This window comes from Melampsora larici-populina (genome assembly GCF_000204055.1).
Source record: "Melampsora larici-populina 98AG31 unplaced genomic scaffold MELLAscaffold_63, whole genome shotgun sequence".
NCBI classification, from domain to species: domain Eukaryota; kingdom Fungi; phylum Basidiomycota; class Pucciniomycetes; order Pucciniales; family Melampsoraceae; genus Melampsora; species Melampsora laricis-populina.
This window is the reverse complement of record NW_006768827.1, coordinates 263,034-288,418: the sequence shown is the minus strand read 5'-3', so window position 1 is coordinate 288,418 and position 25,385 is coordinate 263,034. Positions and strand designations below refer to the sequence as shown.

At 40.2% G+C, this 25,385-nt stretch overlaps 7 protein-coding genes across 7 annotated transcripts; 1 reads left to right on the top strand and 6 right to left on the bottom strand.

The window, feature by feature from the left end:
• Positions 1-1,006: 1,006 nt before the first annotated feature.
• Positions 1,007-2,851, top strand: MELLADRAFT_68178 (uncharacterized protein; the record flags this gene model as incomplete). Its single annotated transcript, XM_007416648.1, has 5 exons — positions 1,007-1,620; positions 1,684-1,823; positions 1,918-2,307; positions 2,365-2,564; positions 2,639-2,851. 5 exons carry the CDS (start codon positions 1,007-1,009, stop codon positions 2,849-2,851), a joined length of 1,557 nt encoding a protein of 518 aa, XP_007416710.1.
• A 1,173-nt stretch (positions 2,852-4,024) lies between these two features.
• On the bottom strand, positions 4,025-5,216 carry MELLADRAFT_93945 (uncharacterized protein; the record flags this gene model as incomplete). Its single annotated transcript, XM_007416701.1, has 5 exons — positions 4,025-4,263; positions 4,374-4,488; positions 4,576-4,743; positions 4,856-5,077; positions 5,139-5,216. 5 exons carry the CDS (start codon positions 5,214-5,216, stop codon positions 4,025-4,027), a joined length of 822 nt encoding a protein of 273 aa, XP_007416763.1.
• Positions 5,217-7,588: 2,372 nt separating this feature from the next.
• On the bottom strand, positions 7,589-8,246 carry MELLADRAFT_79353 (uncharacterized protein; the record flags this gene model as incomplete). The annotated part of the gene is made up of 3 exons (XM_007416694.1): positions 7,589-7,806; positions 7,840-7,950; positions 8,018-8,246. 3 exons carry the CDS (start codon positions 8,244-8,246, stop codon positions 7,589-7,591), a joined length of 558 nt encoding a protein of 185 aa, XP_007416756.1.
• A 3,808-nt stretch (positions 8,247-12,054) lies between these two features.
• MELLADRAFT_57718 (uncharacterized protein) lies at positions 12,055-12,969 on the bottom strand (the record flags this gene model as incomplete). Its single annotated transcript, XM_007416674.1, has 3 exons — positions 12,055-12,133; positions 12,201-12,438; positions 12,529-12,969. One exon carries the CDS (start codon positions 12,936-12,938, stop codon positions 12,708-12,710), a length of 231 nt encoding a protein of 76 aa, XP_007416736.1.
• Positions 12,970-14,599: 1,630 nt separating this feature from the next.
• MELLADRAFT_68175 (uncharacterized protein) lies at positions 14,600-15,788 on the bottom strand (the record flags this gene model as incomplete). The annotated part of the gene is made up of 4 exons (XM_007416680.1): positions 14,600-14,838; positions 14,948-15,062; positions 15,149-15,613; positions 15,711-15,788. 4 exons carry the CDS (start codon positions 15,786-15,788, stop codon positions 14,600-14,602), a joined length of 897 nt encoding a protein of 298 aa, XP_007416742.1.
• Positions 15,789-18,679: 2,891 nt separating this feature from the next.
• MELLADRAFT_68174 (uncharacterized protein) lies at positions 18,680-19,168 on the bottom strand (the record flags this gene model as incomplete). The annotated part of the gene is made up of 3 exons (XM_007416679.1): positions 18,680-18,861; positions 18,954-19,038; positions 19,121-19,168. The coding sequence occupies 3 exons, from the start codon at positions 19,166-19,168 to the stop codon at positions 18,680-18,682; spliced, it is 315 nt and encodes a 104-aa protein (XP_007416741.1).
• A 5,294-nt stretch (positions 19,169-24,462) lies between these two features.
• Positions 24,463-25,119, bottom strand: MELLADRAFT_112243 (uncharacterized protein; the record flags this gene model as incomplete). Its single annotated transcript, XM_007416720.1, has 3 exons — positions 24,463-24,528; positions 24,590-24,977; positions 25,052-25,119. 3 exons carry the CDS (start codon positions 25,117-25,119, stop codon positions 24,463-24,465), a joined length of 522 nt encoding a protein of 173 aa, XP_007416782.1.
• Positions 25,120-25,385: the final 266 nt, after the last annotated feature.

The window sequence follows — 25,385 nt, the reverse complement described above, 5'->3', positions numbered from 1 at the left end:
TTTGGAAGTTTAGAATTGGGTTTTGAGGAATTGGGTTTGTTTGTTTTTGAATCTGTTTGGTTTTTTAATTGATTGATTGGTTAGACTCAGAGGGTTTTTGAATGAAATGTTGAAATGCAAATGGTGGTGGTTTTTTCTTGAATAGGATTTCATTTCATTTTTTTGGTTTATATTTCAATTAGATTGTTTTCTGGTTATGTTAACAGAGTATGTTGGTATTTTTCCATTTTACCATATTCTCCTTTCATTTTGTTGAGAGTACTGTCACTATTTATCTTCATCTCCAATGATTCTGATTTCTTGGATCAGAGAGATTACTCGCATTGGAAAAAACATTTGATTGCTTTATTGAAACTTGGGCAGTCAAGGATAAGTTGACAAAGTTTTGATTTGACAGATCAAGTTCTTGTTTATTTCAAGTAGCTTTACCAAAGTCGCGTGAAGAAATAAGTTGCAATTTACAAACATACGAAAAGAAGTGTTCAAGATTTATCAAGAAGTTGATCAGTCTGACTTGTTGAAGATTTATTAAAGTTTTACTGGGTCAATCGGTATCTAGAACGATGAAACCACTGCAGTTTCAACTCGAGTGCGTGGGGATGTTTCAAAGTCGAGTTAGAGAAAGGATGGAGGTTATCTTCTACTCTTCAGTCGACCTAGGCGATCCCTTTTGGTTTTAAAGTGGTTCATGAAGGGTTAGGAGACCTCTTGGGGAAATTCACTTCCATTCACTTCTTGTCTCAAAGCAACGCAGTCTTCAACCTTGCGTGCATGAGGTCGAAGGGAGATTTCATCGATATGAATCAAGTCATCCTACAATTAAAGGAGCCAATGGTGTTAACGACGTCAATCATACTAGAAACTTGAATCAGATTATCTTTAACCCAAGAAATTCGTGTTTGATTGACTGTTTATATTTACTTTTACCTTTCAATTTTTTTTCTACACTCCTTCTTCATCTCGCGAATTGGATTTTGAAACTTCCTTCAAAAACAAAACAAACACCATGCACATTCATTTATTTTTAATACTTCATTCATTCATATCTACATGTTATGGAAACCTTGCTCATGATCTGGTTGGTGTTACAAAATTAGGAGTTGAACCTGATACTCATGAAGCTGCTGAAACTTTAATGATGATATCTGAACATCAAGGAAATCGTCAAGAATCAATTATGAAACCAATCAGTATACCTCAAAGTTCTCAATCAAGTCATGAAGTTTTATCTGATACTACACCTTTTGAAAACTTTCGAAAATCTCCATCTTTCAAAGATAATCTGATTAACAAAGAAATCCTCACTTCAACTGATCCTTCACCTAGGTTCTCGATAGCCACTCAAGAATCTAGAACATCTTCTTTAAATAAGTTTCATCATTCCCCTGCGACCACTGAAGATGAATCTACCCCGCGCTCATCAATCGATACTCTCTCAGAGATCAGAGGAGAGTTTGGCACACCTGATGAGCTCAGAGAAAATCGTCAGTATTGGCAAGGTAGACGGACTCAATCACCGAAAAGTCCAAGGAAAAGACCTTGGGGAGCCGATTTCTTAACAGAAACCAATGAAGCTCCTGCCACCAAGGTTAGGAAAATAGTAGTCCCAGAGGGTTATGCGTGAGGATTTAGAGTCTTTAATCATAACCGCCATTCGATCACTGACTAAATTGATCTTTATAGGCCGCTAAACACAGAAAAGGTTCTGGAGCTTTTTTCAAATGGAGCTACGAAGGAACTTGGCTCACTCACCACAGTCAAGGAACAATTGAGCCCCGGCCTACTCGCCAAATATCTTCAAAAAGGTAGCGGAGGTTCAGATTGTAAGTTTGGTTTTGTAATCAAATCAATCACAAAGAGTTGGTTTAACTTTTAGTCTGAGTGCTGATATACTCATGCTGGTTTCTTAATATAAAGATTTCACTAGCACAGCTCCACAGAGAGAATTTATTAGTCTAGGTATATCAGTTCCAGCAATGGAAGAAAGAACAAATGTCAAGAAATTTTTAAAATTTGTGGCACTAGGAAACAAAAAACAAAAAATTACTGAGGTATCCATCAAAGGTTTTCATCAACGAGCAAGGGAGAGCGCAGTAGATTGGCAACTACTTTTGAGTTTAGAAAACCAAGCGAAATTCAAATTTGAAGGAATGTTAAAAGCTTTATCGGATTGGAACCCTCAATGGACAAATGAACAAAGTCTTGAAAGATTAAATAATATAAAAACTTATATTGAAAGTCATTCTAATTTAAAGGCTGATTTTATCACTCCTAGTGTTATTCAGAGCACTCAAAAATGGGAAAATGGTCAGTAGAATTCTTCAACTCGTTTCCTTACATATATCAATACCCATTTGATTATAGGTTTTGACTCTTTTGGTTCTGGTTTTGTCTTGTATATAGGAGGTTACATCAAGTTCCTAGAACCGTTTAAAGCTTTAAGCACAGATTCAAAATTCACAGACCCAAACATTGCCCTCTTCTTACGTCACACGGTTAAAATGTTGGATAAAGATAGCTTAGTCAAGATCCAAGAATTATCCAAAGATTTAGATGATATATCGGTAAGCAATCAAAGGAAACCTAGAAAAAAGTCTGAAGAATTATCAATGAGCTGAAGTTTTATTAACCTTTTTAGAGTTTCGCACGAGTTTCTGGTTCTCGATTTTTGGAGAACACTGGGTCTTTAGGAAAAGGTTCGATTAGGAAATCAGATGATCAACGAATTTTAAACTTTTACCAGGAGTACGCTGAAGGTTCAAGGTGGTTATTAAAAACTCAGTTTTCCAAAGATAGCTTAAGCAAAGCTGTGGAAGCAAGGGTAGAGGAGTTGAAAATTCTCAATCATTAGGGGCCAATTATTGGTTAAACTTCACCTTTGGTATTTGTGACCTGATGCATTAGTTCAGGCTCAGCATCATGAACAACCCGAAACTCCAAAGTGATGATTCCTTTCGGGGACTAAAAATGAAATAGGGGTAAGTTCAAGACTACTGAGATGACCAAGTCCTCGATTCATCCAAAGAGTAAAGGAAATCTTGAACTTTCTCACCTTAAATGAAACCAAAAAACTTACCTTTGAGTAATCAGCACTTTCAAACCTTCGTTTTTCAACATATAAGCTTGTACTTACTTCATCGGACTCTTTATAGAACTTCAGTAATCGTCTTTTCGTCACTCTTTTGTAGTCTGAACTTCGTGATTGTTTGTTAGCATCTTTGTTGTGTTCTTGAATTTTGGGTATATATATATTGGTCTTACCAAACTATTCTAAAGATATGATCAGATCAAACAATCGTATCGCTCATTAATCTGTATCTATATCTGACCAAAAAGATGAGAAATGGTATTCTGAAGACCACGAATATGTAGACTCCTGACCGGGTTACAAATCCCATTCCTCAATTAGCTGAGCTGATGGGTTGGAGAAAGGAAAGTCACTATGCTCATAGCGCACGCTACATCAGTGATTAGAGGCAGGGCGCTTAATCAGAGTGAGCCGCTTTGGGAGCAATTCTCGAGCTTATTTAGTCAACAACTTTAGAATCACTCTCACTTGGAGATTTGTATATCTACAGGCGCGCTAGGAGGGCGATGAAGTGAAGTACACACTTCTTTGAACAGAGGCAAAGTGAAGGGCTTTGATAAAGGAAGCACCGAAGGCGGTATCCTTGGAAAAAGTCTGAGGTGAGGGGTGCAATTTACCAGGAAAACTTCTCAGCTGCCCGACTGTGCAAAAGTCAAACTTACTATACATGTCAAAAAGAATCTCTTAAACAGTAGATCAAAGGCTATGATCACTATCTTTATGGAATGGGACAACAATCTCAAATAAGGTATCTAATCTCAAAAGGTAATGACGGGGGAAGACCACGACTTCACCAGGGACCTCAAGAGGATGGCAAAATGGAACTTCGAAAGCAAGGTCACGTTCATCATCATGATATAAAAATATGATACGATTATAAAAATATATATTCCAATTCCTAATTCCAATAAACATAACCAAAATTACGTAACATATCTACCAAGTATTTCGCCACATAGAGGATTCAACAGATGATTCGCCATATTCAGAAGAGTAAGAAATATTGTTCGCATGTGATTCATCTACTACTTCAGTCTTAATCTCAGGCTTTCCTTCATTTCCAACCCAAAGTCGCAAAGCTTCTCCAACATCTTGACCATCGGCCACCACGAATCCACGATGCTTCAAGCGTGGTTTGACAATGAAACTTGGAACTGTTTCAAAGTCTGCATCATCTGGTGAGGTAAATGTGAACAGAAAAAGAAAAAGATTTAGAATAAAGTCTTACTGATTGTTAAATTGATTGGAAGAAATTTCGGAATGAAAAAGTAAACAAATAACATACCGTTGGCCAAGGCCTTCCCTTTTCCTTTAGACTCAACCATTTCTTCTTCCTCAGGCTCCTCAGGAATAGTGTAGAGTACTCTCTTGAGGGGCTCGAATGGGGGCAAGACGAAGTACTATAATGCAAAGTAGGAAAACACGGTGGAAACTGATGAGCGCCAGGGAATCAAGAAGAATGATAAACACAATTTAGAAACACTCACCAAGTCTATTAAATCAAGTTCCGTGATGCAAACTTTCTTGATACCGCCTTTGATGATTAGGTCGGGTTTTCGATGAGGTGATTGGACACTACCATCGGGGTTCATAACTAATGGTGGTCCATAGTAGAGAGAAGAAGCTTGTGATTCAATACGAGAGGAGGCAGGAGTCTTGAATGATTCGGAGTACCAAGAAGAAAAGCAAGAGGAAACGCAAAGTGGAGAGAGTCAGCAAGTGAATAGAAAATTGAGAATGATAAGTGGATACATCTACAATACTCACCATAGGAAGGACGGCAAATCCTTCGGAGAAAGCATTTCTGATAGAGCTTCTGATGCGCAGGGGGCGCTCCAAGATTGGTGATGGTAGAGGGTCCTCAAGGTTGAACATCGCCAGTCTAGCTGGGGAGAGACCACCAAATTCTAACTCCAAAGAGCTTTGCTCGCTGCCTGAGGCGCAGCTCTGGAGAAGGAGAAGCAAACGAATAAGAGTGAGAAAGTGAAACTGGAAATGATGAAAGGATGAAAGGGGTTCAGGAAGTGAATGAAAAGAAAGAAGAACTCACTGCATCCGCATCATTGATATGGTTGGTGAACACTTTTTTGATTCTACAATTCTTAAGATTGAGAGCCGGAGGACGCATCGTGATAATGATCAATCAAAAGGTTGTGGATGGGAAGTGTTGAAGAGAGATGGAAGGGACGGAATATGGAGTTGGGAATCGAAGTGGTGAGTTGTGGCAAGGTCTCTGAGTAAGAAATACAATCAATAAGAGTTAAATAATGACTGGGACGATCAGCATCAGGATCAGCTTTGCCGCATTTCTTATTGTTATCCAGCATTAACATTAAAAAATAATGCAAGTACATTATTTTATCCGGTGTACTCGTAATAATGAAGTAGAACCTGTACAAAAATGATCGTGCTGGCGACTTCACCAATTTTCAGCATTAATTTGTGAAAACAAAGTATGTGCCCTTCACCCTTACAATTCTACTGAATGATCCCGAAAATACAACCCATAATTCCAATCCCTTGAATTGTTGAGCATCAAGGATTCGTAGCTTCAATATATGCCTAATGAATGTTTGGTGAGCGTGGCTTTCAGCTCTTTAGCTTGCCCACAATTTGGGTACTGATCACGTCATCACATAGAGTACTTTGACTATATCTGTTTACATTCATTATACTCAAAATAAGAAAACAGAAGCAATCAAGAAATGTTTGCTATATTGTCGAACACCAGAATCCTGTTCTTGACACGAGCTGCCTCCAGTCTTGTATCTTGGTTTGATGACCCTAAAATTTTGTCAATCAATCAAGACTTTGGCCGCGATTGATTAGCAGTCCAAAGATTTCAAACCCTTGGCTATCAAACATATCGTCGGCAGCTCCTTTGGCACGTCGTTTTCAGAAATTCGGTTAACAAAGTCAGTATCCAGTCTTTTTTTTGGTCTGGGGTCAAAAAGGTTTTCAAACAAATGTTAGATGAAAGCTTTTGCCCATCTAAAATCTGTTTTGATGCTTTCAGAGACGTCTCACACGTCATTTTGTGATCTTAAGACGCACGAAATGACAATCTAGACTCTATAGAGTCCCTCTCATATCAGTCAGTAATCGGGAACTGGATATCCTTGTGATGACTCCAGATCCCCCTGACATCGAGTGGCTAGAGGCCCTGTACTTCTGATACTGGAAACCTACAGTCGGTACAGATGTTTTTATGCCTTTAAGCCTCTTCCGAAGGTTGCAATGGTATTTCCATAAAGGGATTGAGTGTGCAAGTCATGCTTGAGACGGACTATTCTCCCTGCGACATCCAATCTTGAGGCCATGATGTGATCAACAGTTTCGAGTCGATCACGCCAATCTTGGGACGTCCTCACTTTGATTGCATCCAAGACGAGTGCTTGTGCTCGCTCCTTCCAACTAAGCTCAAAGCATCAGTGCTATTTTTCGGTAGCGCGACTAAATGCATTATTCAACATGTATGCGACTAGAGCGCGAAATATACATTTCAGGAGCAAAGCATATGTGGAGGAGTTAAGTCGCTTGACAATCGGTCTCCGGGAAGCAGACCGGGAAGCACAAAACCCCTTTTTACCCTGAAGGCCAGCTGTGGTCAGGTAAAACAAAAGCCATATCGCTTTGGTAGTGAGAGGTCATGCGTTGGATGCGGGTAATCGTGGGCTTTCTGGAAAGCGATTGGAAGTACAATGCGAAACATCCACCCTTCGAGCCACGAGATGGCACATCGACGTTTGGTTACAGACGTTTTGCTTTGAATATGGTGAAATAGATGTGTAGGTAGCATGAAAAATGAGCGCTGATGAGAATTGTGCGATCACCACAAACAGAACAAATCATTCTTCAAACTGACCAAGGACTTGAATGTCAGTGTGGCTAATATTTGAGGGTATTGGGAGTTTATGCCTTTTTTGACGGGGGGGTGGAATTTTACACAGTGCACTTTACACCGCCCACTCCGGTGTAAAGGGGGCACAGTGTAAAATTCGAAAAAGGGCCCAGTGTTTTAGATTTTTATACTTCTTTTGATTTTTTTTCGTCCGTGTAAAACATCCCTGTGTTAAAATTCCGGTGTAAGAATAACCAGACCCAGCATGGTATTGAATTTTACACAGGAATTTTTTACACCGAAACTCCCGGTGTAAAAGTCTCTGTGCAAAAATCAAGAATCCTCCACAAATGTCCAATTTAACACAGACTCAATTTACACCGTGCATTCCAGTGTAAAAAATCACAGTGTAAAAATGCATTCCATAGCCTACAAATTGCAATTTTACACCGTCCCAAACACCATTTAACACTGACTTTCAAGAAACATACTAAAACGCAAAAAAAACAAATATTGTCTTTGTTATCCAACTGATGTTCAAGGATAACAACGACTATAAATCATGGTAAATGATTCTGCCAAAGAAAATATGAGAAAAGAGAAAATAAAAATCATTGATAAGAAAAAAGAGGATTGGAAGGAACATATCCAACATCGCATCACTTGCGTCGTTGACGCTTCACTCTGGTTTGTACACCCACCTCATCAGCATCTTGGGTAGCCTCGACGGGATCATCTACTTTGAGTTCATCCACATTGGCGGCATCCTCCTCCTCACCGTCTTCAACAATCACCCAACCTTTCCACTTTGTTTTCTTAGGAGACTTTGCTTTCTTACGTCCTGCTGATCGACAACGAATCAGCAGAAAGCCCCTAACTATTTTTATACATTAAGAGATAGACGACGCACCTTTAGAAGATATCTTTTCGGCCACAACGATTTCTGCTTGTGTTTCCACATGTTTAACTGTAGACTTCGCCACATGTTTAACTGTAGACTTCGCCTTCCGTATTCTGGTCACTGTGATGCACATACAAGCGATTAGCAAATACTATTATTAATAAATGTATTAATAAATCATACTAACCCTGTTTCGCCTTGGTTGCTTCTGCTGTCATCATGGCGAAAGGCTCCTGATCCAATTCTTCCGGGTGAGACATTTGTGATTGCAAATCATACTCTACATCAACATCATCATTGTGAGAATCGTCAATGATGTTGTCTTCTTCCTTAATCTTGAGGTCTGGCCTTTCTAATTGGTCACTTTTGTCAGGTTCGGGAAGACCCCCTCCAAAAGGAAATCGACGAGTCGGCATGGAAAAGGTGATAGTCGTGTGATTCTTATGGAAGACCTTCATAAGTGAAAGGATAGATGATTTGATATGTGAAGTTTCGTCTTCACACGGCATGCATGAGTAAAACAACCAGCTGGTATGCTCAGAACAGCCAGCTATGCTGGAAACATCAGTCCCTTCAAGCTGAGCTATTCCAGCATTCTCGTGCTCATTGTAAAGCCAAACCCCAAGAATCCCTTCAATACACCTGACCACCTTACACCAATAATGGGAATGGGCCCAATATCCACGCGAAACCATCACGTATTCCACACCGTTGAGTTCAATTCGAGCTGGCCAATTGGTGTCGCCCTGGTACGCTTGGCGCTCTTCGGGAGCTAATCCAGCAACACCATCCAAGAAAAAATACAGATGTAATGGAGCGGTTTCGGGATCAATCTCCATTCGATGATTGATTTCGTAAAAGGATGGATCTTTGACTGGTTTTGAAGTTCTCTCCGTGTGAGGGTGACATTGATCGCACAAGGTTCCTTCGGTTGTACATCCTTCAGACATCATTGAGTTTATAAAGGTTGAAACATCTGAGTATGGAATGTCCGCGGAGGTAAACATGTTTGGCGTCAACGCAATGACGGTGCACTGTTGGTGATGAACTCGTCCGTGTTCTGGATTGCGAAGACATGAGATAGTTTTGACCTTGTTGTATTCGAAGAGGGGTTTCATAGTCAAAAGATTGTCTTTAACATCGCCCAGTAAGATCTCCATAAAGCCGTCCGCGGAGCAGAAAACATCAAAAGGATAAGAAGGCGATTTTTCTTGCAAAGCTTCGTGAATTAGTTGCTGCCATCTTTTGGTGCTTTGGCCACGACTTTCTCCAGAGATCTTGGAATTGCAATGTGCCGTGACATGTTGAGCAACTACATTGACCACATTAGTGCTGTTGACGGTCAGATACTTACTCCAACACGGTCCAAAAATTGCGTAAAGGGACTCGAGGGTTGCTGACTGCCAACACCTGTTCTTGTCGCCTTTGGTAGTCCCAGCGGTGTAAGATTAATAAGTCGTGAGGGCAGTTCGGTTGATGTTCTGCGAGCCAATTGGTTGGCCAGGTTTACTGGATTTTGCTTTCTTCTTCTTTCCTTTGGTAGGTTCAAGCAATTCATCGGTGGTATCCGGCGCGCGACCGTCGTTGCGAGTGTATCGACGTTTTGTAGGTGGCGCCATTCCAATGGCCTTCACCACTTCTTGCCAAGTGGTTTGCGCGTGTCCACCGTAAGCTATAGCAACACCTTTCTTGACTTGCTGGTAATCTTTTTCCAAACACTGCGCGAAAGCAATGAGGTGAATGATTCCCGGTATGATTCCACATTTTCCTTCACTGCTTTCATGATTATCAGTAACTGACTTTAATCAAAAGGTGAAGGTGAAGGAAAGAGTACGCACCACAAAGTGTAATATACCCTATGCATACTTTCCTAGCCATTTGTAGTCGAAGGTAGATCCGCACGACGTCGTGGTCCTGCTGGTTCCATGATCTCGTCCTCACTGTCTTCTCCAGGCAAGGGTGGGTCGTCCAGAGGCATCCTTTTCCGCGCAGGGAATAGCATGGCTTGGACGTCGGCTGTGCTCCACCATTCAATCCATCTCTTGGCTAGAGGGAACAATCGTCGTAATTCCTCGAACCGCGTGTCAAGGTCATCCACCCCAGGGCCATCTGGTTGAAGTAAGGCCTTGCACTTCTTCTCCCAAGTACCCTGCAAACCAAAAACATAGCCTCTAATCAGCACTACCATTCATCAAGTCAACAATTCATAACAGAAGAATTACTCACCACCTGTTTCGCTTTAACAATTTTCCCGTTTTTTTGATTTCGAGCAACTGCCTGCAGGTAGTGCCACTTACAACCATGTAATTTCGATAATGCTACATCTTTATCATTACAATTGAATACTTCCATGTATGCGTCTTGAAAGCCGATCTTCCGAGCATATGAAAAATCCACAACTTGCTCTACCATCATTCCCTTGTTCTTGTCGGACATTGATGTTTTCTGGATTTGTTGAAGCAAAATTGTGAAATGAATCTTATAATGTTTGGCCTGAAGACCACCCAGCCAGGAAAACAGAACAGGTACCCATCTCTTGAGGGTCTCACATTATTTTGAAGTTGTCATTAAGTAGCCTATCTTGAAAAAACGATACGTGACATCGGATAGAAGGCCGCCGGTATAGGTATCGGATCTCTCGTCTGGTTCTATCGTCACGTCTTGCATCCATTTGGTCTGAAACAATACGTGGGCATTTTCGCCAGCCACAGATGAAGATACAATCGTCAGGCCCTTCCTGAAAGACAAAACATATTGTTAGACAGGTTAAATGTGTCAGATATGTTAAATTTGACCAATCTGACCTTGACCAGTCCATGAAGGTAGTGAGCCATTTGTCACCGCCTTCGGGGTGTCAAGAGTTGGTCATTGTCAGTCCTCGAGTGTTTCTAGCTGAGAAATCACCAAAAGAACTTCTCAAAATCATACCATCACATTTCATTTTAATAATCATACACCAGTTAAGAGAAATTCTCTCAACAAAATTACAACATAAGAATCCAGTCTCAAAGATTCAAAATAAAATAATAAAAACAAAAAATAATAATAACATCTTAAACGACCTAGTCTCAAAGGTCTACTAGAAAACTAACACAAATACTAAAGAAATCTCCAAGAGAATATATCGAAGACACACATATATATTTCTTTGACTAAGGAGAGAATATTAAAAGGAACTAAAGAAAAGAAGTGTCAACAAGAAACGAAATAGAAATAAGAATGAATTAAGATATCACTTACCAAGATTATGATAACGTACTCGGGAGGAGAAAACAGCAAGTAAAGACCCGGAAGGACCAAAGAGTAGCCCACTACGTAAACAAACTAGATCAAGGAGAGTTAACTGGCAATATAATCAGAATAAGAAAATTACGAGAACCACGTAAAAGTCAAACCTTTAGTCTATAAAGAATTTACGTAAAACTTACCTATCACGGACGGAGAACTAGATACTAGCTAAATCTTCACAGAGCCCAATCTTATCGAGGAAAAACTATAAGAAGTCCCTATTTGCGCGAACGAGAAGAAGGGCATCGAATTTTACCTTTCTAGATTAAAGAAACAGTTAGTGCTCTCTTTCAAAAGTCCAGCAAATGAACCATTAGAAATTTATAGTTACTTACTTTAAAACTCTAACCCTTCCTTTGTTCCACTTCTTAAAGTAGTTCCCTAAAACAGATTTCTATCATCTCGAATTATCGTAAAATAAACGTACGAACAACTCTTTTATTCAGATTAGCGGATCAGTTACTCATATATTGATAATTTCTTTTCTCGCTTGATACACCGTAGTTAACTAGTTAGCTACCCTGCTTCGATATCCAGCTCTAAGCCTTTAATCATTCCAGATTCAGTTCTTTCGTCAAGACATCCTTTTCTTACTAGATCCCGAGTAAGTTTAGTCTATTTGGTCAATACCGCAGTTCTCGCAACGTATAGTTGGCCGAGATCCCTGTCTATTTCTAATAGCAGGCAAATCTAAGCTTCACGCTTTAGATATAAAACCCGGGTCTAGGATTGACCATCCTCTACTGTTTCCACAGTAGGCCCGTGGATTTCTTTAAACCAAGACTAATACTAGTCATAATCTAATTGGTATACTAATAACCCGTGTATTATTCGTGTTAGGTAATTAACACGATCTTGTGTATTCCACATACCCAGAGGAATACGTAGTCAGGAACCTACTGTGTAAGTACTAGACCTTAACAGTGACCTTTTTAAGGTAGCCACCCTGACAAAAAGATGAATGCAAATCAATGACTGAGGTAATCAGCTCTTTACCAACATGGACGCGTCCCACCTAGAGAGTTGTGTCAATTGGAAGTCAGTGTTTGTCCGACAGGAATGAAAGCAATGAGACCATGTACCTTCAAACCTAAGGGTCCGGTTTTGGTGTCGTTGATCACCCTTTCCTTCAGCTTCTCTTTGGATATGGGATCAGCCTTCTTGACCTCAGCCCAATCATGTCAATGAATACCTTGATGGCGGAGTAATCCCCATTGCTCTACTCCTTGTTCATCTAATTCCGTGTCAATTTGACATTTGGCGTCACATGATATGTGCACTTGATAGCCTTCACATGCTGATATAGGGCACGTTTTGAGTCTTTTGCAAATATTGATTGCATTTTTTTTAAAAGAAAGGGATATCAATAACATGGATAGAAAGGAATCAACGCAAGGCAACGGTCCTCACCCATCTGAAACCTCTGCAAGTTTTTTGGGTCCAGTTGGGGGTGAACCACCAAATGGACAACCTTCTTCAGAGCACTACATAACACCCAAACAGTAGTATCTTCTAGTAATCCAGTCTTTCTTCTTTGTGGTTTCGGTACGCATCGTGTGAGTCCAAGCAACATAGCAAAAGTTGGAGGCTCAATGCTCAGGTTCATTTACATATACTGTTTCGCCATTTGGATGGGTGGGATAATCTTCTTTGTCGAATTCTGTCCCATGATCAATAAACGTTTTGTAGATGGACTTGTTGTTAGGTAATTGTAGATTAGAGCGGCGTGTATCAGCTGTCTCTTTTGCCGTCGTGGAATTACCGGTGGACTGGCTTCCTAAAGACTCTACTCTAGAAGAGGAAGACGATATTTCAATCATTGAAAAACGAGGTGGTGACTTTGGATATTGCAATTAGGTACGGTAGTATTGTGGTATCAAGTGTGACAAATTATAAGACATAGAGAAATTAAAATCTTCAATGCGATAAGGAAAAATGTTTGGATCTTTGCAAAAATCCAACGGAGACAGTATATTTTCATGAGGTTCTGGTATTGGGGTTTCTCTCCCTTTGGGAATGATAATTCCACCATCATCTCGAGATGCGGCGTGTCCCATCTTCGAAGAAATAATCAATCTAAACGTCCCCGAATTGGAACCAATTCAAGACTTTGAACGATGATTAATCCGTCTTTGGAATTATAGCGCGCTCCTATATGGTGAAGATGAAGTGGAGTTGATCGAAGAGGAATCAACTTCACGTCACATCCTTCTCCGGTCTCACGGATGTGAGGGTATTGATATTGTCGAACTTTATTCAGATATCAAAGAAGTTTAATCATGCTTTGATTTCTTCTTATCTGGTGTTTGGTTCCCAATATGTGGGCCATTCAACCCTGCTTCGGATGTTTGTCTTCATGGGAATCAACCTCCATGGTTCGATGAAACCTGTGCGGTGTAAAGTAATAGATGCTTTCGGTGTAAAATTGTAGAGTGGTACACTCGAAGTGATTTTGACACTGGGTACTTTTACACCACAAGGGGCCTGTGTGACCCGGCCCGGTGCAAAATTCAACCTAGGCGTCGGGTCCCCGGTATTTACACTGTAGCTTATTACACAGGAACTTTCTGTGTAAAAGTTCCGGTGTAAAATTCAATGTCACGCTGGGTTCACTTAGTATTACACCGGAACTTTCACACCGGAATAATTTACACGGACAACAAATTTTCAAAATATGTATAAAAATCAAAAACACAGGCCCCGTTTTCGAATTTTACACAGACCTCACTTTACACAGGGTCAGCCTGTGCAAAGCGGCCTGTGTAAAATTCTCCTACCCCTTTTTTGACCCAAAATTTACACCTCATTGCTTTTCTGCATCCCAAGTTCCAACTAACAGTTGAATCATACTTCACATCATCGAGAGTCTTTGCTTTTTGATTCTCTTTGATTATTTGTGCTAGTGTGAAGACAAAGCCTGGTGTGAAAGACAGCACTCGATGATCTTTCTACCAGACATGAATACTCGGAGATATGGTGTTGTATTGCAAAGAAATCAAGAATTACAACTGAGTGTCATTGAGTATCATGATGGCCAAAAAAACATGCCTTCTGATATAGTTGAACTTGAAATACTTGTACTCAGAAACCTGGAATACCAGAAGTTGTCTTCCTTCATGACATGCTCTTCAAAAGAGACAGAGTACCAATTTTTCACAAAAGCAATATGTACCACTCTTAGAAACATTGTAGCAAAACACTCATCTAAAATGATTATCAACAGAACTTTGATATTCACCTCAATACAATGGACAAAAGATCTCAAATAGGGCAACCAGGGTCAAGGTGGCAGATAAGACCATGAATCAAAGACAGACCTCACGAGTGATCAAGATCAAACAAAGGCGCTTTGAAGGCAAGGTGTGGTTCATCCTCATGATACTTCCCATAATCTCAACACAATTAAACAAAGATATATTCCACTTCCTAATTCCTTACAATTCCTAATTCCAATAAACATAACCAAAATTACGTAACATATCTACCAAGTATTTCGCCACATAGAGGATTCAACAGATGATTTGCCATATTCAGAGGAGGAAGAAATATCGTTTGCATGACATTCATCTACTACTTCAGTCTTAATCTCAGGCTTTTCTTCATTTCCTACCCAAAGTCGCAAAGCTTCTCCGACATCTTGACCATCAGCCACCACGAATCCGCGATGCTTCAAGCGTGGTTTGACAATGAAGTTCGGAACTGTTTCAAAGTCTTCATCATCTGGTAAAGGAAATGTGAATAGAAACGGAAAAGATTTAGAATAAAGTCTTACTGATTGTTAAATTGATTGGAAGAAATTTCGGAATGAAAAAGCAAACAAATAACATACCGTTGGCCAAGGCCTTCCCTTTGTCTTTAGACTCAACCATTTCTTCTTCCTCAGGCTCCTCAGGAATAGTGTAGAGTACTCTCTTGAGGGGCTCGAATGGGGGCAAGACGAAGTACTATAATGCAAAGTAGGAAAACACGGTGGAAACTGATAAGCTCCAGGAATCAAGAAGAATGATCAACACGATTTAGAAACACTCACCAAGTCTATTAAAGCAAGTTCCGTGATGCAAACTTTCTTGATACCGCCTTTGATGATTAGGTCGGGTTTTCGATGAGGTGATTGGACACTACCATCGGGGTTCATAACTAATGGTGGTCCATAGTAGAGAGAAGAAGCTTGTGATTCAATACGAGAGGAGTCGGGAGTCTTGAATGATTCGGAGTACCAAGAAGAAAGGGAGGAGGAAACGCAAAGTGGAGAGAGATAAGTCAGCAAGTGAATAGAAGATTGAAAACAATAAGTGGATACATCTACAATACTCACCATAGGAAGGACAGAGGATCCTTCAGAGAAAACATTTCTGATAGGGCTTCTGATGCGCAGGGGGCGCTCCAAAATTGGTGATGGTAGAGGGTCCTCGAGGTTGAACATCGCCAGTCTAGCTGGGGAGAGACCACCGAATTCCAACTCCAAAGACCTTTGCTCGCTGCCTGAGGCATAGCTCTGGAGAAGCAAAAGAGTAATAGTGAGAAAGTGAAACTGGAAAGGATGAAAGGATGAAGGAGGTTCAGGAAGTGAATGAAAAGAAACAAGGACTCACTGCATCGGCATCATTGATATTGTTGGTGAAAACTTTCTTGATTCTACAATTCTTAAGATTGAGGGCAGGAGGCCGCATCGTGATAGTGATCAATCAAAAGGTTGTAGACGAGAAGTTTTGAAGGGAGACGGAAGGGACGGAATATGGAGTTGGGAATCGAAGTGGTGAGTTGTGGAAAGGTCTCTGAGTAAGAAATACAACCGATACGAGCTAAATGGTGACTGGGAGGATCAGCATCAGGATCAGCTTTGCCGCATTTCTTATGTCCATCCAGCAGTAACAATAATGCAAGTACATTAATTTATCATTTGTACTCAAAATAATGAAGTCGAAGCTGTACAAAATGATTGTGATGGCTACTTCACCGAGTTCCAGTAGCAATCTGTCACAAGAAAATCTGTGTCCATCACTCTTACAATTTGACTGAACAATCCTGAAAATTCAACCCATAATTTTTACCATTTGGATTGTTGAGCATCATGGATAGGTAGTTTCGATATCTCGCTATCGAATGCTTGGTGAGCGTGGCTTTCAGGTTTTAGCTGGTCCACAATTCGGGTACTGATCACTTCATCACCTAGAACACTTTGAGTAAATTTGTTGACGTGTGTTATGCTCAAGATAACAAACCAAAGCAATCCAGAATTGTTCGCTACATCGTTTAGCACCAGAATCATCCTTCTTGAGGGAAGTACATCAGCACATCAATACACTCCTACTCGAAATATCACAGATAATATCTATACATTAGTGGGTTGACTCTCATTAATCCGAATTACTTAATTCTTAACACTTGAATATCAAACACGGCGCAAGGAGTTTCATTGGAATCGATCCCTTTGACATTGTAAAATTTGCTCATCTCCGATTGTATCTTCCTACAAACAAAGACCATAACTAAAGTATTCCCAAATTTGGATTGATCTGATTCGATTACTTCAACTTCAAAGACACCTTTCACGGCATTTTTTGATGTTTAGAAAGAACAACACGAGGTGAAAAGTCTTGAGAGTCTCTGGTACATATCATTCCCGACAGAAATTGTGATCTGGACTTTTTGGTATGTCCCTGATATCAAGTCACTGGATGTGCCAACGTTTATATACCTTCTCATTCAGTCATCCCAAAGATCTAATGGGTCATCTATATGTTGATCTTGATTGTCAAAATTTTGCAATCCAAGATCTTGACATTCGGCTACCGAGTATTCCACAAAGAGCTTTCTAAGTTTCCATACTTGGTTGATATAGGACCGATTTATTCAATCGCATGTTGCATGCAAACCGTTCACAAATCTAAAGTGATCAGATTGGACTTTTCTCAAAGATGACCTAAAAGTCGTTTTTCGATCTTTCAACAGACGAACGTAAATATCAACGCCTCCCAGGACTGTTGCGTATGATTTATTCTCTGATATAAATTGAGAGCTGGACATTTTTTGCTCTGTCTCGATGCACATCGAGTGGCTATATGCGCTAAACTTTCAAGTAGACAAGTTCAGTCTCGATATGTTTACACCTCCAAGTTTCCTTCAAAGAGTATGGTATTAGAAAGCCATTTTATCTCACTAGCATCTCCATGAAGTGCTTGATTGGGCAAGTCACAAATAAGAAACACTTGGAATATTCGCAGCGGACCAATTGGCCTTGAAGTTGAGGCCATCAAATCGAAGCTTTAAGTCAATCAAGCCAATTTCCATATCTCTTCTCTGTTCTTAGATGCATGAAAACTGCGTGTGCTTGTTACTGCCAACTCAAGTATGAAACACCACAAGACTTTGACGGATACGCGGCCACCAGAAGGGCGGAATGCAGATTTCAGCAGGAAAGCCTAATATACAAGTCGTCTGAGCATCTGCCGTCCGGGTTCCACCACAAATCAACTTGTTTACCCTTAAAGGTAGTGAATGTGTGGCCAAGGCATGATCAAATACGTAGATGTGACCGATCGGCCTGGGTGTAGTCGTTGGCTTGTCGGAAAGCTCTTGTTACTCGATTTTTTAGCCTTGCGCGTCATGAGAATCTCATTATATCCCAACCTCGAGTTAACAGACGTTCTGTTTTTCAAATTCGATGAGATTCATTTGATAAGATAAAAAATGCAAGTCGATGAAGTTGTTCGATAGCTACAAATGTGATACTGATGCAAATGAGCGGCTCGGTGCTCAAGAGGGACTTAGTTAAGTTTGGTGCAAGCTTAACTAAGCCCCTCTCCGCGGCTGCGTCCGCGACCTCAAGCTACCTCAAGGCTTAAGTTTGGTGTTATATGCAATTTTAGCCAAAAGCACTTAAAAATTATTGATCGATAATTTGTTGGAAACATAAATCTGATCGTGGTCACATATCGCGAGAAAGATTCTGGTAAGGTGAGGTGGTGAAGGATTGTGGGAAAGTGATATTGTATACGTGACTGGACGAGAGTCAATCTGATGGACATGCTGGATGACAGAGAATTGGTAAACAGAAGAACAAATCCTCGGCTTTTTGATATCATCATGCCAATGCAATCTGATACACTACGTCATCAGCTCACTCACCCAGTAAGACCATCACTTCGATCCTTCTGTATCTTTCACAGACTCATTCATGGCTGCATCATTTCACAGATGTCTTTTATCACCTTCAACCAAGCTTCCCAAAAGGGAAAAGGTTTGATCGTGTAGACATAGCGTCGGACGGTAATACAAGCTGTGAAGTGATGTTGAGTAATAAGCAGTTATCAATGACCCTTAATAAGACGTCCTTTGTTCACACTTGACTCCAAAGATGTTGTTATGTGAGAGAGCACGAGGTCAAGCTATGATAGCTTTGTGAGCCATTCCACCTAATTCTATACAGCGTTGATTTTCAAACCAAGCTCCGCAATCATCATCACATACCAAAAAGAGACTTCTAAAGAAAGAGAGTTAAATAAGTAACGCTTTTGTTTCGACTGAAAAACTGAAGATGTGAAAGGTTTTTTTTTTGAAATTACAGTATACGTTTAACATTCTCAGAATTTTTTGGAGTATCAGACATATTGAGTGAAGATGGAGTTTGAACATCTGGGAATCGATAACCAGGTACATGAACTGGATTGAATGTTCTTTGACAATCGGAATATGAAGCTCCTAAACCACTACCGATGCCAAGCCATACTGGAAATGCTCGGCCTTTGAGAGATTTGAATGTAATCAAAACAAAAAGAAAAGTCAGATCTTTTTAAATTACGTGTGTTCGTCAAGGATTGCGATTTAAAACTTACGTCGGAATAGAATTGCACTTAATACCACTCCAGCACCGAAACCAATACCGGTTTTGACGATTGCATTGGCAACACACACATCCGTCTACAAACAGAGTATCATTTCATACGTAAGTTGAATTGAAATTATTCATGCATTTAAAGTGTATCTCATCAGTTTGCTTCACCTTTTCGGATAGAATGTTTTCACTGGTTGAAGGTCGCGAAGCAGCCATTTTGTCCAAGAAGATGAATATGTTTCTTTGATTTCAGGTCTATTATTAATTGGACCGAATTAACTTGAGAGCCGGATTGTGAGGATGTTGTGGGCTCGGCGATGTTGAGGTTGGCGAGTGTGAGAGTGGAGGTCAACTTGGTGGATGATGGTGTGTGGTGTGTCTAGAAAGGAAAGACTCGGGTGGGGTGTTTGATTTGATGCAAAGACTTGTTTAAACCCATACCTTACACATCTCACCTATGGCTAAATACCCAAAGGCGAACTTTGGTTCTCGATCAATCAAAAGTTTTCTTTCATTCTTCTCATCTGGCTCATTTAGCAGGCGGTTTCAACACCGATATCAGCAATATTTCTTTCGATCGCCTGAACATCTCAAATGTCGATTGAAGCTCGAAGAGTTGGGAGCGTTTCCTCAACTCGCAGCGTAAAACTTGTTTTTGCTGAGCAACACGCGTCAATTCGGTTATGGAATTTGAATCCAATGATGACTGATCCTATTATGGTTTTTATCCAAACTCTCAACTTCGTCGACAACGGAACAAAAGATTGTGACGAAGGCACGAGGAGGGATTTTGAAAATTTATCTGGCGTATCGATGATTCCATGTACAAGAGGAGATCATCGAATTACGCAAGTCCTCAAATCAGATTCAGGTTCTTTGTGCTGTGCCATCCTTCCAGTGCACGAATTCGATTTTGGAATTCCAAAGCACAAATGACTGAACATATGATTAATTCCTATCTACAATCTCAACTTCAATGTCAAAGGAAGAAAGGATGTACTACGAAGGCACGAAAAAGAATTTGAAGAGTCTTTCTGCAGTCTAGATGATACTTTGTACTTTGGGTACGAATCTACTGGATGGAATCATAATCAAATCGAAGTTGCTTGAACGGATTTAAAGCATCCTTATCAGTAATACGTTTGTACATAATTAGATGTAGGATCATTACTGAATAAAATACAATATTCGAAAATGTACAAGTTGTCTGGGAGTATGGATCAGCCTAATGAAATGCATCATCTAAAACATACATTTCGCGAAGGCGTCTCACTGAGAGCTCAGAGCGTATAGCCAAGCTGAGCATGACCTGCAATAGCTGGACACCCTAAATGAAGATATGCGGGGTTGAGATCCCAATGCCTCTTGTTAAATATGAGTACACATCCAATATGTTTTGTTGTGAATGAAATACATCTCTTATCTATTTCTCAAGTCACAGCGAAAGGTACTAATAAGCATTATCGAGATGATTGAGATCAAACGGTTCAGATATCCATGGTTCTGAATTTATAACCTAAACTGCACTTCTACACCAATCGAAATCAAAGTTAATCTAATAGATGAACAATAGCATTATAAATAATTTGAAGAATAATTCTTTAGAGGTCGCATGTAAGAAGAGGTCGAGGAGAACTAGGAAGACCGTAGTTTGATGAAAATCGAGCTGACAAGTGTGGAGAAAGCAAACATCAGAGTCCGAGCAAAAGGAAACAAGCTTGAAATCAAAAGAAACTACATACCAAGGTTGACTTCAGAAGCTCAGGTTGAAGCGTGCATCTAGATTTTGTTTTGGAGGAGTGGGTGTATAGCATCGAGAGGGGTCGGAGGAGGAGCTACTGGACCAAGCTCGTTATCTTTCTCGGTGACAGTAGAGAAACACAAAAACTCTCTGAAGATGTCAAAGGTTGTAAAAGGCAATTCTCACAATAACAGCCTTATGATGAAGAAAGCAAGCTTGTACTTTGGTATCTTTGAAATCCCTATTCATTTGGTCACTTCAATGCATTTGAAAGGAGATGTTGATATATATCTTTTGATTACAAATGAGATTGAAAGATAGAAGTAAAGGAGCTCAGAGTGAGGGTATTTAAAGTACTAATTGATTCAAATATCGGCAACGACTCGATACGAATATTCAAAAAGTAAACTCCTACTCATCATCGCAAAACAATAACAACAAGAACACATTTCAAACGAGAGAATGGAATGGTCAAACAAGACATTGAGATAAGGAAATCAATCAAGGAACGTGTCGCCTGCCAAGTCACAAGAGATTTGGGGAGAGTCAAAATGATTAGACAAGATACATAATGAATTTGTGCTCAGAAAAGATGAATAGATGACGAATGAAGGCAGAGATAACATACCAAGATGAAATCGAGTCAAGTTTTTCAAACTTCACATGTTAAAAAAGGTCGAGGAGGACCAGGAAGACCGCAGTTTGAGGGACCTTCACCTAGAAGCAAATGAAGAGTTTGTTAGACTGGTTTATAAAATCATGAGAAAGAAGAAATGTAGGAAAGATAACATACCTAGATCAATTTCAACAAATTCGGCTGGAAGAGGGGTTGGAGCATCGAGAGGTTTCGGAAGAGGAGCTACTGGACCGAGTTCGATATCTTTCTCAGGAATAGTCGAACGCTCCTTTGGAAGAGTGTCGTGGCGAGAGTAAAGAATATGGGAATAGAAATAAGCCCAAGGAAGAATGATGTACAACTTTTTAGCGATGAGTTTAAGGAGGAACGACTCTGGAACTTTGCGAGGAGAGATCTTGTGAGTGACCCAAATCAAAAAGATAACAAAGAAGAAGTTCAACGGGAAGTAAACAAAGAGGGTTTTTTGAAAACGAGGACCGAAGATCTTTTTAAAAGTTAACTTGGGGAGATTCATGATGAAAGAGAAATGGAAGAGAAGTGGGAAGAATTCAGGAAATAGTAAATGTTTTTATGAAATGGTATGTTGGTGTGGTGGTTGGTGTGGTGGTTGGTTTGGTGGTTGAAAGTCGTGGTGGTAGAGAGTCAGGATGAGGAGGAACGGCGATCAGAGAAAAGTAAGATATTTATATCCTATACATACAGCTTCGACGCTGATCCACACGTGACATTTACAGGAAATGCTAGTAGCATTTTGACCCGGTATGATAATGTTGAATGTGTACATTGATTGTTTATTCTTCCCGCTCAGTAGCATCCCTTTGCCTTTGTGATGGTCCTGTATGCTGACACCAAGCTTTCTGTCTGTATGTTTGAACACTACGCCCGTAATTTTTGAGATTTCCAAGTGACATGGCCTTGGCTCTCAATATGCTCGTTAATATTGGTTGCCGCGGAATGGAAGCCATCTGAGGAAATCGACAAAGCTAAAGTAAATGCCCTCCTCCGTTTGGTGCAAGCGGTTTCAAGATAGTTGTGCTAAAATCACAGGCCAAGTCGAATCATGTGGAACATATGATCAGGTCCAAGTCATAATTCCTCGCCAATCATTTGGATTGAGTGAATCCGAAGAAAACTACGCTGTTGATACGGGCCAGTTTTGATAGCGCTTTTGTCTCCTAAGTCTTTGCTGCGTATCGCGAAAAAGGCATGAAATTGCGACTAAACCGGCAAATCACACCTTGAGATGAGGGTCTCGCAATTGGTAATGATTATCTTTCTGTCAAGTCATAACAGCTTAAGAGGCGTTTCACTGAATATATTGCCTTTCCGCCTACTTTTTCGGTGTTGCAGGCAATGCATGCTAGTGGATACTGTGCAAGGTGATGCTTCTCAATATGATAGTGCCTCTGGATCTGAAGAAGCTTGTGGTGGAATTACTTTTAACGAGCTACTTTTTGATAGTGTTTCTCACTTAAGAATTGTATTTGGGAGGATGCATGCCAAGAAACAAAATATGAGTTACGATTCCATCTTAATTTTCTAATGACCAGTTCGAAAGCTGATGGGAACATCCCATGGAATCACAGGTTGGTCACATGTAACTTTCTTTCGGCCTCTTTTTCATGGATCAGTTACGCTGTCATTCAAGTGGGAAACTCTACTTCTTTTGCTTTACGATTGATCAACACATTCAATACTGATCACCTAACAAAAGTGAGCGCTCTTCAAAAATTCAAAATCTGAAGATGTCAACCAGTATGGTTGCAAGAGCAAATCTAATAACAAAAGTAATGTCTCGAATAATAGGACAATGTAAGTATATAATTACAAACAATGTCAGCAATCCGGCGTCAAGACACTCAAAATCAGAGCCGACAAAACTATACTTTATGATCAGGCATTTTGATCACCTTTTGACCTGGTCATTCCTTTTCTGTTCTTGATAAAACATACAAATTAGAATGTTGTTTATAAGATATGGTATTGACTTCATGAAGATATACTACATTTTTAACGCATCAAATCAAATAAATGGCTCAAAATAAAGTGGTGAGTGGTTTGGCCTTGAAAGCGTGACAAAGAAAATCGGCAAGTACAAATCCATAAAGTTTGCAACAAATACCAGGGTAGGTCTCACGCTGATAGGTGATTGTGCAAACTAGAGTTGAAGAGAGAGTCAGGAAACTTGCCATTCAGTCAGTAATCATAAGGTGTCTGATATTTCTGCCTTCTCTCAATTGTAATGTGGCATATAATAGATTCTTAACCAACTTGAGTAAAGAAATGAGTGTCGCAAGCTTGCCCAATCCAGAAGGAAGCAGGTGCATCTATGACATAGTATTAGTGAATGAACCTGTAGGATACCAGAAAAAGAGGCAAGTGAGACTTGCATGCAAAGATGAAGATAGCTAGAAGACGCTCATCTGAGCCATCTGCTGTGCATAGAGACTCACTGAAAAGTTAGATGACTGTAGCATACTATCCCTACATAGACCGGGCGGTGTTAATTGCTGTCAAGCAACACAGTCACCATTTATGATAGTGGGTGATCACAGGATGTCTGCTCAACGATTTCTTCTTGACATGTATTGTATCAGAGGTATGACTCAAAAGCTTCTGTTCCAAGCGCTGATTGTGCTCACATCACACGCTATAAGCCCCGGTTAAATATTAAGCAAAGGCTAAACTACAGGAAGGTCTTTTACAAAGCAAGGAAGATCCGACAACAATATTTCAATCACAAAGAATATGAACCAGTTAACCTCTTAATCTTGATATTGATATAGATTTTAATCGACCATAGTACTTGATTTCATACCAAGCTCACATCACGACTTTGTTCCATCATGTTTCTTGTCATGTTTTTCACCGCAATCCTTGTCCTTATTAGGATTCTCGTCAGAGGTATGAATCAAAAGCTTCTGTTCCAAGCGCTGATTGTGCGAACCCACCTTGCTGCCATCATAAAGTTCTATTAAGCAAAGGCTAAACTACAGGAAGGTCTTTTACAAAGCAAGGAAGATCCGACAACAATATTTCAATCACAAAGAATATGAACCAGTTAACCTCTTAATCTTGATATTGATATAGATTTTAATCGACCATAGTACTTGATTTCATACCAAGCTCACATCACGACTTTGTTCCATCATGTTTCTTGTCATGTTTTTCACCGCAATCCTTGTCCTTATTAGGATTCTCGACATTTACCAAACCAGACCCCCGTTCCTTGTGCCCGCTAGAATTAATAGGAACCCACCTTGCTGCCATCATAAAGTTCATTAAGATGGCCATTGAGGCGCATCTTGATTCCATATCCTGTAGCCAACTGTAGCAATCCATGTACGCTAGCCGAGGATTCAAACGCTGTTGAATGCCAGATGATGAACTTTGTCAGCTTGGGCCAGATTTCACTCTGGAGCCATGTTGTCACGTCTAGTTCATGCAACATAGGAGTCTCACATAAGTGAATTTTGGATATATTCTTTGAAGCTTGAAAGGCTCTTAAGAATCCTACTGGAAGACAGTGTGATGAGGTGAAGAATTTGAGGTTGGGCAATTCAAATGAGAGTTCTCCACTCCAGAGTGCCTGTGAAATTGGATCAGCGTTCCAATCTTCACCAGTGTGTAATGCTAAGGAGTGCAAACTAAGTTTGATCAAAGTAGATGCAAATAATTTGGTGAAGGCGTGCAAGACGCCTATTGAGGCTTGATCACAAACGTCCAGATAGATCTCTTCGAGTGGACCTTTCCAGACAGGCCGGGTCCAACTGCCGTCGAAAATAACATGAGCTGAAGCTAATCAGACTTTACATACATTGCTTGATATATGTACAACTTACCTAGGCACACATTTGTTGTAGAGTGTGTGCTGTGCACGACTGTGCCACAGCGTGTCACGTGATGTTTGTACAGTTTTCTTGTAGTTATGTTCTCTGCATCCCCGCAGAAGCTTCCACACTACCATCTGTTGTGGAAGCCAATGTCCTGGAGTCAGAACTGACAAGATTATTGTGCTATTTGTTGTAAGTTGTAACATTGAGTTACGGTTCTCA